The sequence below is a fragment of the Scyliorhinus torazame genome, chromosome 23 (assembly GCF_047496885.1).
Source record: "Scyliorhinus torazame isolate Kashiwa2021f chromosome 23, sScyTor2.1, whole genome shotgun sequence".
NCBI lineage: Eukaryota > Metazoa > Chordata > Chondrichthyes > Carcharhiniformes > Scyliorhinidae > Scyliorhinus > Scyliorhinus torazame.
Genome location: NC_092729.1, coordinates 38,213,297 through 38,234,554, shown reverse-complemented (window position 1 = coordinate 38,234,554; position 21,258 = coordinate 38,213,297). Strand labels below are relative to the sequence as shown.

General features: G+C 50.5%; 1 protein-coding gene across 4 annotated transcripts in view; it reads left to right on the top strand.

Moving 5' to 3' along the window:
• The window catches only part of LOC140399586 (RNA binding protein fox-1 homolog 1-like), a 161,311-nt gene that overhangs the window by 99,166 nt on the left and 40,887 nt on the right, over positions 1-21,258 (top strand). For all 4 annotated transcript variants that reach the window (XM_072489120.1, XM_072489119.1, XM_072489122.1 and 1 more), the window contains 2 exons: positions 6,714-6,767; positions 15,792-15,884. In XM_072489120.1, the coding sequence (XP_072345221.1) occupies positions 6,714-6,767; positions 15,792-15,884 (147 nt within the window). The remainder of the gene's footprint in view (positions 1-6,713; positions 6,768-15,791; positions 15,885-21,258) is intronic.

Genomic DNA, 21,258 nt, shown 5'->3' with positions numbered 1-21,258 from the left:
AGGGAGTTGTGGGGGGAGGCGGAGGGGGTCGTTCTATTGGCGCTGGGCTAGCGACCCGCAGACCCAGGGGAAGGCTCCGGGGGCCCAGGTTCGAATCCCGCCTCGGCAGACACTGAACTCACCAAGAGCGTGGACTGACGACCATTCTCAGCTGTGAGTAAAACTGGTGTGGCTCACCAAGGTCCTGTTCGGGGAGGAAACCTGCCACCCTCACCCTGCCTGGCCGACCATACACCATGAGATATAGGAGCAGAATTAGGCCACTCGGCCCATCGAGTCTGCTCCACCAATCAATCATGGCCGATTGTATCTTTTCCCTGACGGAAGGCGGTAAGAGAGCCTGTCCGGGGTGGGTGGGGTCCTTCATTACGCTGGCTGCCTTTCCGAGACAGCGGGAGTTGTAGGCCGAGTCGATGGACGGGAGGCCGCTTCGCACGATGGACTGGGCCACATTCACGGCCTTTTGTAGTTTCCTGCGGTCTTGGGCAGAGCAGGATCAATACCCAGCTGCACCCCACCCAATCTCTTCTCCTGCCCCCCTCGCGTGGATGACAAAGGCCCTGAACCAGATTTAATTTGTACCGCGAAAACTGGCCAAATTATTCTAATATCCGCATAATCCCTCCAATCCCCCCCCCCCCCCCCCCCCACAACGGGCCTCCACCAGCTCCTTGTCAAACCTTCAGGAACTCCGGCCCTTCCAGAAACCACCTCGTCCCCTCCTCCCCGGCTGGGGGTTCCGACTCGTACAACTCACCACAGACGTCCCCATACACCCCCCCCGCCGGGTCAGGACCGCAACCCCACCTGTGTGCCTTCACTCTCCCAATCTCCCGCGTCGCCTCCTGGTTCCTCAGCTGGTGCGCTAACATCCCTGCTCGCTTTCTCCCCGGACTCGCACACCGCCCCTCGCCCCCTTCTCAGCTGCCCTACCGCCTTCCCCATGGTTACCAACCCAAATTTCATTTGCATCCTCTGGCGTCTCTGCATACCTGCTGCCCACCTGCAGGATATCCCCCACTGGCCTTCCTATCTCCGCCCACTCCGCCTTCTCCGTCTGTGCGCAAATCACGGCCTTCAGTGTCTCCCAAACCGTACCTGCCAAAACCTCCCCCCCGTGTCATCAATGTCCACAGATTCCCGGATGGCCTTCCTCACCCGCTCACACACCCATGGTCCGACATCACTATTGCCGAACATTCGACACCCACCGCCCCCTGCCAACATGTCTGATCAAACACGAAGCAACCGATTGGGGAGTGCACCTTACGCACGTGGGAGTGAAATGAAAATTCTTTCCCCTTCGGCCTCCCAGATCTCCACCTCCCCACCGTGCTCCATGAACCCCGAAGCTCCTTAGGTGTAGCCGATACCCTCCCCGGCCTCAAGCTCGACCGTTCCTGGACCGTATTGAAGTTCCCCCCCCCCCCATAATCAGCCAATGAGAGACCAGGTCCGGAATGCGCCCCAGCACCCGCCTCATAAATTCAACGTCGCCCCACTTCGGGGCAGAGATGTTCACGAACCAGCCCCTCCAATTTCCCGCTGGCCTGAATCTACCTGCCCCACCAACGTTCAGTGCCCCCCTTCTCCGGCCGGTCCCTCGTCTCCGCCAGATTCTACCCCCCCCCCCTCCTCCGCCGAACCGAGGTACAATTCCCGGCCGCCGTAAGTCACCCGCGGACGTGCCGGGTACAGGAGCCCAAGCTTCACCCCCTTTTTGTAGAGGGCCGCCTCGACCTTTGTTGGAGCTCGCTCTCCTCCTTCGCCAACTCTGCGCCCAGGCCCTGGTGCACTCGGAGTTCACCGCCCTGCCCAGGGGCAGCACCCCGTCTGCCTGGCCCGCCTCGCAATTCGCTCCTAGCCCAGGAACCGGTGCAATCACACCACCATCGCCCTCAGCGGCTCCACCTCAGCACACATTCCGCCGAGCCCTCGCTAACCTTCCCCCCCCCCCGCCCCCGGTTCATCACGAATCTACCCAGCTCTGCGGTAGAAATATTCAAAGATCGCTCTGCGTCTCGAGGATGAGAGTTCCCAAGACTCGCTACCCTGTGATCGAAAATATTCTCCTCATCTCTGTCTAAAATTAGCGTCCACTTCTTGTTCAACAGTGACCCCCGAGTTCTAGATTCCGCCACAAGAGGAAACGTCCTCGCCACATCCATATCCCTCAGCATCTGAAAGGTTTCAATCAACTGGATAGAAACTTGGCGATGAGGAGCGGGTCAATGAACTCGGTTTGTTCTCACTGGAACGAAGGAGGTTGAGGGGAGACCTGATAGAGGTCTACAAAATTATGAGGGGCATAGACAGAGTGGACAGTCAGAGGCTTTTCCCCGGGGTAGAGGGGTCAATTACTAGGGGGCATAGGTTTAAGGTGAGAGGGGCAAGGTTTCGAGTAGATGTACGAGGCAAGTATTTTACGCAGAGGGTAGTGGGTGCCTGGAACTCACTACCGGAGGAGGTACTGGAAGCAGGGACGATAGGGACATTTAAGGGGCATCTTGACAAATATATGAATAGGATGGGAATAGAGGGATACGGACCCAGGAAGTGTAGAAGATTGTAGTTTAGTCGGGCAGCATGGTCGGCACGGGCTTGGAGGGCCGAAGGGCCTGTTCCTGTGCTGTACATTTCTTTATACGAAGTCTTACAACACCAGGTTAAAGTCCAACAGGTTTGTTTCGATGTCACTAGCTTTCGGAGCGCTGCTCCTTCCTCAGGTGAATGAAGAGGTCTGTTCCAGAAACACATATATAGACAAATTCAAAGATGCCAGATAATGCTTGGAATGCGAGCATTAGCAGGTGATTAAATCTTTACAGATCCAGAGATGGGGTAACCCCAGGTTAAAGAGGTGTGAATTGTACCAAGCCAGGACAGTTGGTAGGATTTCGCAGGCCAGATGGTGGGGGATGAATGTAATGCAACATTTCTTAATGTACTTTTCTTTATTCTTTGCTCTAAACAACAGTCTCGCGGCACCGAGGTCCCAGGTTCGATCCCGGCTCTGGGTCACTGTCCGTGTGGAGTTTGCACATTCTCCCCATGTCTGCGTGGGTTTCACCCCCACAACCCAGAGATGTGCAGGATAGGTGGATTGGCCACGCTAAATTGCCCCTGAATTGGAAAAAGTAATTTGGGTACTCTAAATTTAAAAAAAAAAGAAAATGGAAACATAGACGAGAGGAGCAGGAGGAGGCCTTTTTGGCCCTTTAAGCCTGCTCGGTCATTCATCACCATCATCGCTGATCATCCAACTCAATAGCCTAGTCCTGCTTTCTCCCCATAGACTTTGATCCCATTCTCCCCAAGTGCGATATCCAGCCGCCTCTTGTATATATTCAATGATTTAGCATCAACTACTTCCTGTGATAATGAATTCCACAGGCTCTCCACTCTGTGTGTGAAGAAATGTCTCCTCATCTCTGTCCAAAATGGTTTACTCATAGAATTTACAGTGCAGAAGGAGGCCATTCGGCCCCTCGAGGTACATGGATTACGGTTAAATGATATAGTGTAGATTTATTTGTTCTCAAGGGCAGCACGGTAGCATTGTGGATAGCACAATTGCTTCACAGCTCCATGGTCCCAGGTTCGATTCCGGCTTGGGTCATTGTCTGTGCGGAGTCTGCACGTCCTCCCCGTGTCTGCGTGGGTTTCCTCCGGGTGCTCCGGTTTCCTCCCACAGTCCAAAGATGTGCAGGTTAGGTGAATTGGCCAATGATAAATTGCCCTTAATGTCCAAATTGCCCTTGGTGTTGGGTGAAGGTGTTGAGTTTGGGTAGGGTACTCTTTCCAAGAGCCGGTGCAGACTCAAGGGGCCGAATGGCCTCCTTCTGCACTGTAAATTCAATGATAATCTATGATTAATCTAGGACAAAGGTTCGGCACAACATCGTGGGCCGAAGGGCCTGTTCTGTGCTGTATTTTCTATGTTCTGCACCAGCCCTTAGAAAGAGCACCCTACCCAAGCCCACGTATCTACTCTATCCCAATAACCCCAGCATTTTTTGGACACTAAGGGCAACTTAACACGGCCAATCCCACCTAACCTGTACGTCTTTGGACTGTGGGAGGAAACCGGAGCACCCGGAGGAAACCCACGCAGACACGGGGAGGACGTGCAGACTCCGCACAGACAGTGACCCAAGCCGGGAATCGAACCCGGGACCCTGGAGCTGTGACGCAGCAGTGCTAGCCACTGTGCCACCGTGCTGCCCCTCTGAATCCTCAGGCTGTGGCCCCTGGTTCTGGACACACCCACCATCGGGAACCTCTTCCCTGCATCTACCCTGTCCAGTCCTGTCGGGATTTTATAAGTCTCTCTGAGATCCCCCCCTTCACTCTTCTGAACTCCAGCGAGGACAATTAGACAGGCTGAGTGATTGGGCAGATGCACGGCAGATGCAGTTTCATGTGGATAAATGTGAGGTTATCCGCTTCGCTAGCAAATACAGGAAGGCAGATTATTATCTGAATGGGTGTAAATTGAGAGAGGCGGATACTCAGCGAGACCTTGGTGTCCTCTGTGCATCAGTCGCTGAAGGTAAGCATGCAGGTACAGCAGGCGGTAAAGAAGGCTAATTAATGGTGTGTTGGCCTTCATAGCGAGAGGATTGGAGTCTAGGAATAGAGATGTTTTACTGCAATTGTATCGGGCATTGGTGAGGCCTCACCTGGAGTATTGTGTCCAGTTTTGGTCTCCTTCTCTGAGGAAGGATGTTCTTGCTCTCGAGGGAGAGCAGCGAACTTACCAGACTGATTCCAGGGATGGCGGGACTGTCGTACGAGGAGAGACTGAGTCACTTAGGTTTATGTTCATTGGAGGTTGGAAGAGTGAGAGGGGATCTCATTGAAACTTACAAAATTCTAAGAGGATTAGACAGGGTAGATTCAGAAAGAATGTTCCTGATGGTGGTGACGTCTAGAAGTGTAGGAACATAGTTTGAGGATAAGACCATAGAATTTACACTGCAGAAGGAGGCCATTCGAGTCTACATCGGCCCTTACAAAGAGCACCCTAACCAAGCCCCACACCTCCACCCTATCCCCTTAACCCAGTAACCCCACTTAACATTTTTTGTACACACTAAGGGCAATTTATCACGGCCAATCCACCTAACCTGCACATCTTTGGACTGTGGGAGGAAACCGGAGCACCCGGAGGAAACCCACGCAGACACGGGGAGGACGTGCAGACTCCGCACAGACAGTGACCCAAGCCGGAATCGAACCCGGGACCCTGGAGCTGAGAAGCACAATGCTAACGTGTTGCCTCAGTTTCCTTTTACGCCACGGACAGATTGTAAAGCAGAGGAGGAGGCCATTCAGCCCCTCTAGCATGGCTGACCGAATTGTAGCCTCAGCCCTGCCCACCCGGTATGACCTTTGACTCCCTTGTCAAACCAGGAATCGATGTAGCTGGGAGGGGAGGGTGCGGGCCAGGACGTGAGCCAGAGGGTGAACTCGTCCTTGACGAGTGCGAGGTTAAGGTAATGCATGGGGCCCACGTGACGGTGGCGTGGATGAGCCCTTTGCGGGTCGGAAGGCAGGTGTCCGCGAGACTAGCATCGATTGGCAGAACCAAGACCCATCGGCCAAGTCCTTCAGAGAAGGAAATCCGCCATCCTTACCTGGCCTGGCCTTCGTGGTGTCGGAGCGTTTCCAGGGACTGAGCATTGAGCTGTCTTTCACGTGGGGGAATCCTCCCTCTTAGTTTCGGCTCAGCTGAACACATTGACCTGCGGAGACAGCAACTCTCGTTAAGGCGGCTTTAATTTCCAAGCTTGGCCAAGGTACGAGGGAGACTGTTTTGGATAAACGCCAAAATCACTACATTGCTTCAGGTGCAACAGTTATACAATTTCCAAAAATCTGTAGCCCACCCCAGTTGGACTCGATCCAGTCCTTGTAGCCGTCGATTTTACTTTGACCAATTAATTTTACTTTAGGCAGCACGGTGACTTGTGTGATCAGCTCATGATTTAGCCCCATCCTGTTCCCTGGCCATCTGCTGTCTTCCAGGACTCTTGTATCCGCTAGCTCTTGTTCTCCCCTACTCCCATTGTCCGTAACTCAGTCGGTTCCTGCCCGCATCATTGTTTGTCTGGGTGCAGGAAGTTGAAGCTGGTTCCTCGTTGTACCATGGCCTGTCTGAGCACAGGATGTTGGGGCGACTGATAAGAACTGTTTATTGAGCGGGCGATGTTATTGCTGACCACATTATTTCCGTCTGATCTGTCTGTCTTAGGAATGTGGTCAAGTTAGCTAGCTTAAATCCCATCCCAGCATAGATTGCGGCCACTGCTATTAGCAACAGTTTAAATGTTTGTTACTGTTATGTTCTAAGAATACATGTTTAATGGTTAATAATAATTATTGGGTACACTTTCTATGATTAGTTTCAATCCTCAATAAACTAACTTCTGTAGAGCTATTCCAGTGTTATCCGAGCTATCCGGTTATAAGGGGTCTAATCTCAGGACACCTCACTTAACAGCAGTGGTTGACTATTAACTGCCTCTCTGAAATGTTGACCCGTATCCGCCTCTCTAGCATTCAAGGGGCTGAGTAGCCAATGTTTGGGCCCAGCCAGCGAAGGTCCACATCCTATCAACGAGTGATGAGCAAAAGAAAAGAAAGAATTATCACCGGTTCTAACCTCTGTCTTCTTGTTCGTTTTCCCCCCTCCCCCCCCCCCCCCCCAGCAATTTGGCAAAATTCTTGATGTGGAAATTATCTTCAACGAGCGAGGCTCCAAGGTTGGTGTGAGTTTTCTTTTCCTGTTCTCCTAACCTGCCCTTTTACTCAAGTTTCCATTCGGCCCCTCCTGCCATCTCTTCGTTTCGAGTTATAAAGTGAAAGATCTTCTTACTTCTCCTCGTAATAAGGTAATCAGTCCGATTGATAGAGGCGTCTAGAGCGCTATTTATTTTTCAAGAATTTACTTGACACACTTGCACAAAACCAAATCAAAAACTTAGATCATGATAGTACAGAAACTGGTCAAAAAATAGCAAAAAAGTGTTAAAGGAATTACTTTCAACACAAACAGATAGACGATTCAAGAACTCAGGAAGGCAGGAATTCGAGAACGAAACCTTGCCTACGAAGTCTTACTTTTAAGGGAATCCATATCTATGGTCTAACCCCTTATTTACTGTAAGAAGTCTTACAACACCAGGTTAAAGTCCAACAGGTTTATTTGGAATCACGGGCTTGCGGAGCGCTGCTCCTTCCTCAGGTGAATGAAGAGGTGGGTGACACAAACACAGCATATACAGACAAAGTCAAAGATGCAAGGCGACACTTTGAATGCGAGTCTTTGCAGGTAATTAAGTCTTCACAGGTCCAGACGGAGCAACTGGAGAGAGGGGTATTCACAGGTTGAAGAGGTGCGAATTGTCTCAAGCCAGGATTGTTGGTAGGATTTTGCAAGCCCAAGCCAGATTGGGGGGCGGGGGGCGGGGGGGAGGGGTGAATGTGGTGAGGCATGAACCCTTAGGGGCTTGTTTAGCACAGGGCTAAATCGCTGGCTGTGAAAGCAGACCAAGGCAGGCCAGCAGCACGGTTCAATTCCCGTACCAGCCTCCCCGAACAGGCGCCGGAATGTGGCGACTAGGGGCTTTTCACAGTAACTTCATTTGAAGCCTACTTGTGACAATAAGCGATTTCTTGGGCAGCACGGGAGCATTGTGGATAGCACAATTGCTTCACAGCTCCAGAGTCCCAGGTTCGATTCCGGATTGGGTCACTGTCTGTGCGGAGTCTGCACATCCTCCCCGTGTGTGCGTGGGTTTCCTCCGGGTGCTCCGGTTTCCTCCCACAATCCAAAGATGTGCAGGTTAGGCGGATTGGCCATGATAAATTGCCCATAGTGTCCAAATTGCCCTTAATGTTGGGTGGGGTTACTGGGTTATGGGGATAGGGTGGAGGTGCTGACCTTGGCTAGGGTGCTCTTTCCAAGAGCCGGTGCAGACTCGATGGGCCGAATGGCCTCCTTCGGCACTGTAAATTCTATAATTTGCTCTCATTGGTTCTAATTCTCAGCTGAGGTTTTCTGATTCGTTCACGAAAGTGTCAGTCACCCAGCGGGTGATTGGTTAATTGGACATGAATCAATTACTTGAAAGTAATTAATTTGTTAGTGTCTATTGACGGTCATGGTCAGGGTTCCATAGTTTTGTCAATTTTTTAGCAAGTGATCTGACTTCTGTAGATTCAGGAATTGTTTAAGATCATTTATTTTCCAATAGCCATTCTCGATCAAGGACCCCTAAATAATTGTTAATCCAATCTAGACTTCGGCCCACCTTCTCAATGCAGTCTATCTCATTTCTCTCAGCACACTCCCACATACCCCACCCCAGTGCCTATTATTCTTTCTCTTGAGTATGGTTTTACCTGTGTGGCATTGGCTGTCTTTGTCGTGTGATTCAAGGCCCGAGGTATCTGGGGACAGGAGCAGGCTATTCAGTCCCTCCAACCCACTCCACCGGGGCGGTACAGCGGAATTGGAAAAGTATTTTTAAAAAACAAAACAATGTTTATTCTATGAACTCAAGTTAACCTTTTTAAAACATAGTGAGCATCTCAGCAACCATCAATTCAAATACAACCCCCAAAGAATACAACACTAAGTAATCCTTAATAACTTCCCAAACAACATCCAGAAGACAAAATAAACACTTTTTAACAGACGCGCATTAGGTTTACATTCACGACTGAGAACATTTATAATCCTGAATTCACCAAATGATCAAGAGATAGTTTCTCATGGCAGAGAGAACAACAGTACACCCGCTCTGTCTGGCTTCAGCTCCAACACTGAAAACAAATCTAAAACACACCCTGCAGCAAGCAGCCTAAAACGAAAGTAAAAAGCTGACAGGCAGCCCAGCTCCACCCACTCTCTGACATCACTGCAGTAATAAACACCCATTTCTGTAAGGTACTCTCACTACAGATATTTATATACACGCCCATTATAAACACCCATTTCTGTAAGGTACTCTCACTACAGATATTTATATACACACCTATTATAAACACCCATTTCTGTAAGGTACTCTCACTACAGATATTTATATACACGCCCATTATAAACACCCATTTCTGTAAGGTACTCTCACTACAGATATTTATATACACGCCCATTATAAACACCCATTTCTGTAAGGTACTCTCACTACAGATATTTATATACACACCTATTATAAACACCCATTTCTGTAAGGTACTCTCACTACAGATATTTATATACACGCCCATTATAAACACCCATTTCTGTAAGGTACTCTCACTACAGATATTTATATACACACCTATTATAAACACCCATTTCTGTAAGGTACTCTCACTACAGATATTTATATACACGCCCATTATAAACACCCATTTCTGTAAGGTACTCTCACTACAGATATTTATATACACACCCAGTATAAACACCCATTTCTGTAAGGTACTCTCACTACAGATATTTATATACACACCCATTATAAACACCCATTTCTGTAAGGTACTCTCACTACAGATATTTATATACACGCCCATTATAAACACCCATTTCTGTAAGGTACTCTCACTACAGATATTTATATACACGCCCATTATAAACACCCATTTCTGTAAGGTACTCTCACTACAGATATTTATATACACACCCATTATAAACACCCATTTCTGTAAGGTACTCTCACTACAGATATTTATATACACGCCCATTATAAACACCCATTTCTGTAAGGTACTCTCACTACAGATATTTATATACACGCCCATTATAAACACCCATTTCTGTAAGGTACTCTCACTACAGATATTTATATACACGCCCATTATAAACACCCATTTCTGTAAGGTACTCTCACTACAGATATTTATATACACACCCATTATAAACACCCATTTCTGTAAGGTACTCTCACTACAGATATTTATATACACGCCCATTATAAACACCCATTTCTGTAAGGTACTCTCACTACAGATATTTATATACACACCCATTATAAACACCCATTTCTGTAAGGTACTCTCACTACAGATATTTATATACACACCCATTATAAACACCCATTTCTGTAAGGTACTCTCACTACAGATATTTATATACACGCCCATTATAAACACCCATTTCTGTAAGGTACTCTCACTACAGATATTTATATACACACCCATTATAAACACCCATTTCTGTAAGGTACTCTCACTACAGATATTTATATACACACCCATTATAAACACCCATTTCTTAAAGGCATTCTCACATGACATAGATCATAGCTGATCCAGAAGACCGAAACCATATGGAATAGGAAGAGGAGTAGGAAGAGGAATAGGAAGAGGAGTAGACTATTTGGCCCTTCGAGCCTGCTCCGTCATTCAATAGGATTTGTGGCTGATCTAACATTCCTCACATTCACTTGCTTGCCCTTTCTCCCTAACCCTTGACTCCCTTACTGATGGAGAATCTATCTCAGTCTTAAATATCCACGAGGATTCTGTCCCCACAGCTCGCTGCGGTAAGGAGTTCCCAAGACTCACAACCCTCTGAGAGAGGAAATTCCTCCTCCTCTCTGCCTTCGTTTGGCTCCCGTTTATTCTGACACCTTGCCCTCTGGTCCTAGACTCTCCCATAGGGGGAAACACCCTCTCTGCTCTACCCCGCTGATGGATCTGTACTTTGTTAATATATTCATGTGTCGCCGCACTATATATTAATCGACAGAACTTGAGACTGAGCTTCGTGGCTGAAGTGAAGTATAGCTTTATTTATGTCAGTTTCAAAGTCTACTGACCAAGTCAAATTTTATAGGAAGTAGTTTGTCCGACACCAAAACAGGACGTTGAGTTGAAGTGAAAATACAATTCAGTTGGTGGTAATTTCTTCAGATCAAAATGCACGACACAAAAATGCAGCGCAAGGAAATAGCTGTTTGCAAAGCAAAGTGGGAATAGGTTTCAAAGGTTGGGTTGAAGGTGAATTCAGAGAGAGAGAGAGATGATTTTGCAGAGAGCACAAAACGTTCTCTCCCTGTCTCATAAGGAAATCATCATCTTTTTCGGCTCCGTCCCCAATCTGACTGTGACTGGGTTAAAATAATTACAACTCATCTAATTGACCGGAGTGTCTGCCTGCCACGTTTTCAGAGACAGTGTGGCACGGGAAAATGTCTCTCTGTTTCTATAATATGGTGTGATCGAACCCCCTGTTTCCCACCACGTTTTCTGGAACTGGGTTTGCCCAGTTCTGATGACAATGAGTCTATTCTGCAATGTGGCTAGTCAGTTTGAATACTGACTACCTTATCAGATCTTTCCCTACGCTCTCCACATTCTCTGCTGTCATGGCTCAGAGATGATTTTTAATAGTATAATGTCACTAAACCATTTCTTCCTGAAAAGTAGGTTTTGATCATTTAGTATAAATCTACCATTTTATTAGATAACAAGTGTAAAGAAATAAATGGCCCAAGATTAAAATGGCTTCTTGAAATGGTTTGTTAAAATACCGACATTTCAGACAGGGCAGTAAAAATGCTCAAACCCTTGAGAAACATCAGGGTAAGGGAGCCAGACAGACCCAGGACACGTTTTGCGAATTTAAAGTTTCTTGGCAATCACCTCATATTAAAATTTGATGGACAGACATTTTAATCAAATTGAATTAACTGTGTAATTACTTGAACCCAATCACAGCCAGAAAGGGGAAGACATTGGCGATAGCAATAATCTTAAAAAGTAGATGTCGGTTTTGACGAATTCACTCTGGAATCATCTGACTTAATTTTAGAAGCTATTTTCTGCACTATCGCTTTGAACCGCCATTTTGTTCATCTTCAACTTTTCTGTATCGTCTATTCAATTCGGAGAAATTATCAAGAGCTGTCATTTGTATTCAATTCAACTCAGTACTCTGTATTTTCTTCGACAAAACGAACTTTAAAAAATCTCTGCATCTGCAAGAAAACTGACTTGATAAGAGACATCTGCAAAACGAACTGAATAAAAGACAATTTACTTCACGCATTAAGCTCAGTTTCATAGAACATAGCACATAGAACAGTCCAGCGCAGAACAGGCCCTTCGGCCCTCGATGTTGTGCCGAGCATTGTCCGAAACCGAGATCAAGCAATCCCACTCCCTGTCATTCTGGTGTGCTCCATGTGCCTATCCAATAACCGCTTGAAAGTTCCTAAAGTGTCCGACTGCACTCTCACAGCAGGCAGCCCATTCCACACCCTAACCACTCTCTGAGTAAAGAACCTACCTCGGACATCCCTCCTATATCTCCCACCCTGAACCTTATAGTTATGCCCCGTTGTAACCGCTACATCCACCCGAGGAAATAGTCTCTGAACTTCCACTCTATCCCCCTCATCATCTTATAAACCTCTATTCAGTCGCCTCTCATCCTCCTCCGCTCCAAAGAGAAAAGCCCTAGCTCCCTCAACCTTTCCTCATAAGGCCCATCCTGCAAACCAGGCAGCATCCTGGTAAATCTCCTTTGCACCCTTTCCAATGCTTCCACATCCTTCCTATAGTGAGGTGACCAGAACTGCACACAATACTCCAAATGTGGTCTCACCAGTCTGTCGAGTAATTTATAAAGTGCGGTGACACGTAAGCTATATTGACCAAAGTACAGACCTATCACCCGTCTAGCCCCTTAAGAATCCAAATGTCCCAGTGAGATCACCTCTCCAAACTTCCAGTGAGTACAGATCCAAACTGTGTGAATCCTCTCTGTACCGCTTGCAATTAAATATTGGGCAGAATCTAACATCATTTGTGGGGGTTTTCCTGGGATTTTCTCCCTGATTCTGTTGGCGAGTTCCCCATCACTATCTAATGATACTTAGTCACTTTATTGGGCACTGGCAGTGCCAAGGTGCCCGTGTTCAAGGGGAAAGGTCGGGGGGAAGCCCTGCCCTCTCCCTGACCACCCAGGGGAATCCGCTGACCCGGGACACCCGGGTACATCTCGCGAGGGGTACTGGCTGTTGGGGAGGCCGTGGGAGTCCCCTCCCAGGTTCTACCAGCTGCGTTGCACTCCCGTTCGAGCATGGCGCGGGCGAGAATCATGCCCGATATCGCTCCTTAAATAAGAGAAGCAAAACTGCTCACAGTCTTCCAGATGCGATTTCACCAATACCTCCGACTCTTAGAACCAGAGAATCCCGACCGTGCAGAACGACATTAGGCTCATCGAGTCTCGGGACAATTTAACACGGCCAATCCACCTAACCTGCACATCTTTGGACACTGAGGGACAATTTAACACGGCCAATCCCCCTAACCTGTACATCTTTGGACACTAAGGGACAATTTAACACGGCCAATCCACCTAACCTGCACATCTTTGGACACTAAGGGACAATTTAACACGGCCAATCCACCTAACCTGTACATCTTTGGACACTAAGGGACAATTTAACACGGCCAATCCACCTAACCTGCACATCTTTGGACACTAAGGGACAATTTTACACGGCCAGTCCACCTAACCTGTACATCTTTGGACACTAAGGGACAATTTAACACGGCCAATCCACCTAACCTGCACATCTTTGGACACTAAGGGACAATTTAACACGGCCAATCCACCTAACCTGTACATCTTTGGACACTAAGGGACAATTTAACACGGCCAATCCACCAACCTGCACATCTTTGGACACTAAGGGACAATTTAACACGGCCAATCCACCTAACCTGCACATCTTTGGACACTAAGGGACAATTTAACACGGCCAATCCACCTAACCTGTACATCTTTGGACACAAAGGGACAATTTAACACGGCCAATCCACCTAACCTGCACATCTTTGGACACTAAGGGACAATTTAACACGGCCAATCCACCTAACCTGCACATCTTTGGACACTAAGGGACAATTTAACACGGCCAATCTTAACCGCCTTATGAATTTGTCTTGCCCCATTCCGAGAACGAGGGCTATACACCCCCAAGGTTCCTCTGTACTTCCTAGCGTCCTACCGTTCATTGTGTATTCCCTTACCTGTCCCCCTCAGGATGTGGAGGCTTTGCGGAGGGTGCAGAGGAGGTTCAGCAGGGTGTTTCCTGGTCTGGAGGGCGTTGGCTCTGCGGAGAGGCTGAATAGACTCGGACTGTTTCCATCAGAAAGTCGGAGGTTGAGGGGTGACCTGATCGAGGTCTGCAAGATTATGAGGGGGCGTGGAGAGAGTGGGTGGGCAGGTTCTTTCCCAGGGTGGAGGGCTCAGTCGCCGGGGGGCAGAGGTTTAAGGTCTGTGGGGCAAAGTTTAGAGGAGATGTGCGGGGCAGACGTTTTTCGAGGAGGTCACTAAGATGATTGATGCAGGTAGGGCAGTGGATGTTGTCTATATGGACTTCTGTAAGGCCTTTGACAAGGTCCTTCATGGTAGACTAGTACAAAAGGTGAAGTCACACGGGATCAGGGGTGAGCTGGCAAGGTGGATACAGAACTGGCTAGGCCATAGAAGGCAGAGGGTAGCAATGGAGGGATGCTTTTCTAATTGGAGGGCTGTGACCAGTGGTGTTCCACAGGGATCAGTGCTGGGACCTTTGCCCTCCAAGCCCGTGCCGACCATGCTGCCCGACTAAACTACAATCTTCTACACTTCCTGTCATATATAAATGATTTGGAGGAAAATGTAACTGGTCTGATTAGTAAGTTTGCAGACGACACAAGGGTTGGTGGAATTGCGGATAGCGATGAGGACTGTCAGAGGATACAGCAGGATTTAGATTGTTTGGAGACTTGGGCGGAGAGATGGCAGATGGAGTTTAATCCAGACAAATGTGAGGTAATGCATTTTGGAAGGTCTAATGCAGGTAGGGAATATACAGTGAATGGTAGAACCCTCAAGAGTATTGAAAGTCAAAGAGATCTAGGAGTACAGGTCCACAGGTCACTGAAAGGGGCAACACAGGTGGAGAAGGTAGTCAAGAAGGTGTACGGCATGCTTGCCTTCATTGGCCGGGGCATTGAGTATAAGAATTGGCAAGTCATGTTGCAGCTGGATAGAACCTTAGTTAGGCCACACTTGGAGTATAGTGTTCAATTCTGGTCGCCACACTACCAGAAGGATGTGGAGGCTGTAGAGAGGGTGCAGAAGAGATTTACCAGAATGTTGCCTGGTATGGAGGGTATTAGCTATGCGGAGCGATTGAATAAACTTGGTTTGTTCTCACTGGAACGAAGGAGGTTGAGGGGAGACCTGATAGAGATCTACAAAATTATGAGGGGCATAGACAGAGTGGATAGTCAGAGGCTTTTCCCCAGGGTAGAGGGGTCAATTACTAGGGGGCATAGGTTTAAGGTGAGAGGGGCAAGGTTTAGAGGAGATGTACGAGGCAAGTTTTTTACGCAGAGGGTAGTGGGTGCCTGGAACTCGCTGCCGGAGGAGGTGGTGGAAGCAGGGACGATAGGGACATTTAAAGGGCATCTTGACAAATACATGAATAGGATGGGAATAGAGGGATACGGACCCAGGAAGTGTAGAAGATTGTAGTTTAGTCGGGCAGTATGGTCGGCACGGGCTTGGAGGGCCGAAGGGCCTGTTCCTGTGCTGTACTGTTCTTTGCTCAGGAACAGGCCCTTCGGCCCTCCAAGCCCGTGCCGACCATACTGCCCGACTAAACTACAATCTTCTACACTTCCTGGGTCCGTATCCCTCTATTCCCATCCTATTCATGTATTTGTCAAGATGCCCGTTGATGTATTAATGCCGTGCTCGAATCCGACTTGTAATAATTTCTCCTCTCGGTTGACAGGGGTTTGGTTTTGTGACCTTCGAGAACAGTAGCGATGCTGATCAGGCACGGGAGAAGCTGAATGCCACCATTGTGGAGGGGCGGAAGATCGAGGTAGGTCACCGTCGACACCCGCACGTTGGAGTGCTGTTGGCGGTATGTCCCAGGCCCCCCTGGGAGTCCGAGTATGCAGGGACCTGTCCCGTACCTGCCACCGTCTGGGGGTGTGGAAGCTGTGAGGCAGCAGTGCTAACCACTGATGGATGGCCCGGTGGCACAGTGGTTAGCACTGCGGCCTCACAGCTCCAGGAACTCGCCATCAATTCCGGACTCGGGTCACTGCCTGTGTGGAGTCTGCACGTTCTCCCCGTGTGTGCGTGGGTTTCCTCCGGGTGCTCCGGTTTCCTCCCACAGTCCAAAGATGTGCAGGTTAGATGGATTGGCCATGATAAATTGCCCTTAGTGTCCAAAGATGTACAGGTTAGGTGGATTGGCCGTGCTAAATTGTCCCTTAGTGTCCAAAGATGTGCAGGTTAGGTGGATTGGCCGGGTTAAATTGTCCCTTAGTGTCCAAAGATGTACAGGTTAGGTGGATTGGCCGTGTTAAATTGTCCCTTAGTGTCCAAAGATGTGCAGGTTAGGTGGATTGGCCGTGTTAAATTGTCCCTTAGTGTCCAAAGATGTGCAGGTTAGGTGGATTGGCCGTGTTAAATTGTCCCTTAGTGTCCAAAGATGTGCAGGTTAGGTGGATTGGCCGTGTTAAATTGTCCCTTAGTGTCCAAAGATGTGCAGGTTAGGTGGATTGGCCATGTTAAATTGTCCCTTAGTGTCCAAAGATGTGCAGGTTAGGTGGATTGGCCGTGTTATATTGTCCCTTAGTGTCCAAAGATGTGCAGGTTAGGTGGATTGGCCGTGTTAAATTGTCCCTTAGTGTCCAAAGATGTGCAGGTTAGGTGGATTGGCCGTGTTAAATTGTCCCTTTGGGCCAAAGATGTGCAGGTTAGGTGGATTGGCCGTGTTAAATTGTCCCTTAGTGTCCAAAGATGTGCAGATTAGGTGGATTGGCCGTGTTAAATTGTCCCTGAGTGTCCAAAGATGTACAGGTTAGGTGGATTGGCCGTGTTAAATTGTCCCTGAGTGACCAAAGATGTACAGGTTAGGTGGATTGGCCGTGTTAAATTGTCCCTGAGTGTCCAAAGATGTGCAGGTTAGGTGGATTGGCCGTGTTAAATTGTCCCTTAGTGTCCAAAGATGTGCAGGTTAGGTGGATTGGCCGTGTTAAATTGACCCTTAGTGTCCAAAGATGTACAGGTTAGGTGTATTGGCCGTGTTAAATTGTCCCTGAGTGTCCAAAGATGTACAGGTTAGGTGGATTGGCCGTGTTAAATTGTCCCTTAGTGACCAAACATGTACAGGTTAGGTGGATTGGCCGTGTTAAGTGTCCCTTAGTGTCCAAAGATGTACAGGTTGGGTGGATTTGCCGTGTTAAATTGTCCCTTAGTGACCAAAGATGTACAGGTTAGGTGGATTGGCCGTGTTAAATTGACCCTTAGTGTCCAAAGATGTACAGGTTAGGTGGATTGGCCGTGCTAAAGTGTCCCTTAGTGTCCAAAGATGTACAGGTTAGGTGGATTGGCCGTGTTAAATTGACCCTTAGTGTCCAGGGACGGGGTTAGGGTGGGTGTTGGGGTTAGGGTGGGTGTTGGGGTTAGGGAGGGTGTTGGGGTTAGGGAGGGTGTTGGGGTTAGGGAGGGTGTTGGGGTTAGGGTGGGTGTTGGGGTTAGGGAGGGTGTTGGGGTTAGGGAGGGTGTTGGGGTTCGGGAGGGTGTTGGGGTTGGGGAGGGCGTTGGGGTTGGGGAGGGTGTTGGGGTTAGGGAGGGTGTTGGGGTTAGGGAGGGTGTTGGGGTTAGGGAGGGTGTTGGGGTTAGGGAGGGTGTTGGGGTTAGGGAGGGTGTTGAGGTTAGGGAGGGTGTTGGGGTTAGGGTGGGTGTTGGGGTTAGGGTGGGTGTTGGGTTGGGTGTTAGGGTTAGGGTGGGTGTTGGGGTTAGGGTGGGTGTTGGGGTTAGGGAGGGTGTTGGGGTTAGGGAGGGTGTTGGGGTTAGGGTGGGTGTTGGGGTTAGGGTTGGTGTTGGGGTTAGGGAGGGTGTTGGGTTTAAGGTGGGTGTTGGGGTTAGGGAGGGTGTTGGGGTTAGGGTGGGAGTTGGGGTGGGTGTTGGGGTTAGGGTGGGTTTTGTGGTTAGGGAGGGTGTTGAGGTTAGGGAGGGTGTTGGGGTTAGGGAGGGTGTTGGGGTGGGTGTTGGGGTTAGGGTGGGTGTTGGGGTTAGGGAGGGTGTTGGGGTTAGGGTGGGTGTTGGGATTAGGGAGGGTGTTGGGGTTAGGGAGGGTGTTGGGGTTAGGGAGGGTGTTGTGGTTAGGGTGGGTGTTGGGGTTAGGGTGGGTGTTGGGGTTAGGGAGGGTGTTGGGGTTAGGGAGTGTGTTGGGGTTAGGTAGGGTGTTGGGGTAACGGTGGGTGTTGGGGTTAGGGTGGGTGTTGGGGTTAGGGTGGATGTTGGGGTTTGGGAGGGTGTTGGGGTTAGGGAGGGTGTTGGGGTAACCGTGGGTGTTGGGGTTAGGGTGGGTGTTGGGGTTAGGGTGGATGTTGGGGTTTGGGAGGGTGTTGGGGTTAGGGAGGGTGTTGGGGTAACGGTGGGTGTTGGGGTTAGGGTGGGTGTTGGGGTTAGGGTGGATGTTGGGGTTTGGGAGGGTGTTGGGGTTAGGGTGGGTGTTGGGGTTAGGGTGGGTGTTGGGGTTAGGGTGGGTGTTGGGGTTAGGGTGGGTGTTGGGGTTAGGGAGGGTGTTGGGGTTAGGGAGGGTGTTGGGGTTAGGGTGGGTGTTGGGGTTAGGGTGGGTGTTGGGGTTAGGGAGGGTGTTGGGGTTAGGGTGGGTGTTGGCGTTAGGGTGGGTGTTGGGGTTAGGGAGAGTGTTGGGGTTAGGGAGGGTGTTGGGGTTACGGAGGGAGTTGGGGTTAGGGAGGGTGTTGGGGTTAGGGTGGGTGTTGGGGTTAGGGTGGGTGTTGGGGTTAGGGTGGGTGTTGGGGTTAGGGAGGGTGTTGGCGTTAGGGTGGGTGTTGGGGTTAGGGAGAGTGTTGGGGTTAGGGAGGGTGTTGGGGTTACGGAGGGAGTTGGGGTTAGGGAGGGTGTTGGGGTGGGTGTTGGGGTTAGGGTGGGTGTTCGGGTTAGGGAGGGTGTTGGGGTAAGGGTGGGTGTTGGGGTTAGGGAGGGTGTTGGGGTTAGGGTGGGTGTTGGGGTTAGGGAGGGTGTTGGGGTTAGGGAGGGTGTTGAGGTTAGGGAGGGTGTTGGGGTTAGGGTGGGTGTTGGGGTTAGGGTGGGTGTTGGGGGTAGGGTGGGTGTTGGGGTTAGGGTGGGTGTTGAGGTTAGGGTGGGTGTTGGGGTTAGGGAGGGTGTTGGGGTTAGGGTGGGTGTTGGGGTTAGGGTGGGTGTTGTGGTTAGGGTGGGTGTTGGGGTTAGGGTGGGTGTTGGGGTTAGGGTGGGTGTTGGGGTTAGGGTGGGTGTTGGGGTTAGGGAGGGTGTTGGTGTTAGGGAGGGTGTTGGGGTTAGGGTGGGTGTTGGGGTTAGGGTGGGTGTTGGGGTTAGGGTGGGTGTTGGGGTTAGGGTGGGTGTTGAGGTTAGGGTGTGTGTTGGGGTTAGGGTGGGTGTTGGGGTTAGGGAGGGTGTTGGGGTTAGGGTGGGTGTTGGGGTTAGGGTGGGTGTTGGGGTTGGGGTGGGTGTTGGGGTTAGGGTGTGTGTTGAGGTTAGGGTGGGTGTTGGGGTTAGGGTGGGTGTTGGGGTTAGGGAGGGTGTTGGGGTTAGGGAGGGTGTTGGGGTTAGGGTGGGTGTTGGGGTTAGGGAGGGTGTTGGGGTTAGGGTGGGTGTTGGGGTTAGGGAGGGTGTTGGGGTTAGGGAGGGTGTTGGGGTTAGGGAGGGTGTTGGTGTTAGGGAGGGTGTTGGGGTTAGGGAGGGTGTTGAGGTTAGGGTGGGTGTTGGGGTTAGGGTGGGTGTTGGGGTTAGGGTGGGTGTTGGGGTTAGGGTGGGTGTTGGGGTTAGGGAGGGTGTTGGGGTTAGGGTGGGTGTTGGGGTTAGGGTGGGTGTTGGTGTTAGGGTGGGTGTTGGGGTTAGGGAGGGTGTTGGGGTTAGGGTGGGTGTTGGGGTTAGGGAGGGTGTTGGGGTTAGGGTGGGTGTTGGGGTTAGGGTGGGTGTTGGGGTTAGGGAGGGTGTTGGGGTTAGGGTGGGTGTTGGGGTTAGGGTGGGTGTTGGGGTTAGGGTGGGTGTTGGGGTCAGGGTGGGTGTTGGGGTTAGGGAGGGTGTTGGGGTTAGGGAGGGTGTTGGGGTTAGGGAGGGTGTTGGGGTTAGGGAGGGTGTTGGGGTTAGGGAGGGTGTTGGGGTTAGGGTGGGTGTTGGGGTTAGGGTGGGTGTTGGGGTTAGGGTGGGTGTTGGGGTTAGGGAGGGTGTTGGGGTTAGGGTGGGTGTTGGGGTTAGGGAGGGTGTTGGGGTTAGGGAGGGTGTTGGGGTTAGGGAGGGTGTTGGGGTTAGGGTGGGTGTTGGGGTTAGGGTGGGTGTTGGGGTTAGGGTCGGTGTTGGGGTTAGGGTGGGTGTTGGGGTTAGGCTGGGTGTTGGGGTTAGGGAGGGTGTTGGGGTTAGGGAGGGTGTTGGGGTTAGGGAGGGTGTTGGGGTTAGGGTGGGTGTTGGGGTTAGGGAGGGTGTTGGGGTTAGTGAGGGTGTTGGGGTTAGGGAGAGTGTTGGGGTTAGGGAGGGTGTTGGGGTTAGGGAGGGTGTTGGGGTTAGGGAGAGTGTTGGGGTTAGGGAGGGTGTTGGGGTTAGGGTGGGTGTTGGGGTTAGGGAGGGTGTTGGGGTTAGGGAGGGTGTTGGGGTTAGGGAGGGTGTTGGGGTTAGGGTGGGTGTTGGGGTTAGGCTGGGTGTTGGGGTTAGGGAGGGTGTTGGGGTTAGGGAGGGTGTTGGGGTTAGGGAGGGTGTTGGGGTTAGGGAGGGTGTTGGGGTTAGGGTGGGTGTTGGGGTTAGGGAGGGTGTTGGGGTTAGGGAGGGTGTTGGGGTTCGGGAGGGTGTTGGGGTTAGGGAGGGTGTTGGGGTTAGGGAGGGTGTTGGGGAGGGTGTTGGGGTTAGGGTGGGTGTTGGGGTTAGGGAGGGTGTTGGGGTTAGGGTGGGTGTTGGGGTTAGGGAGGGTGTTGGGGTTAGGGTGGGTGTTGGGGTTAGTGAGGGTGTTGGGGTTAGGGAGGGTGTTGGGGTTAAGGAGGGTGTTGGGGAGGGTGTTGGGGTTAGGGAGGGTGTTGGGGTTAGGGTGGGTGTTGGGGTTAGGGAGGGTGTAGGGGTTAGTGTGGGTGTTGGGGTTAGGGAGGGTGTTGAGGTTAGGGTGGGTGTTGGGGTTAGGGTGGGTGTTGGGGTTAGGGAGGGTGTTGGGGTTAGGGTGGGTGTTGGGGTTAGGGTGGGTGTTGGGG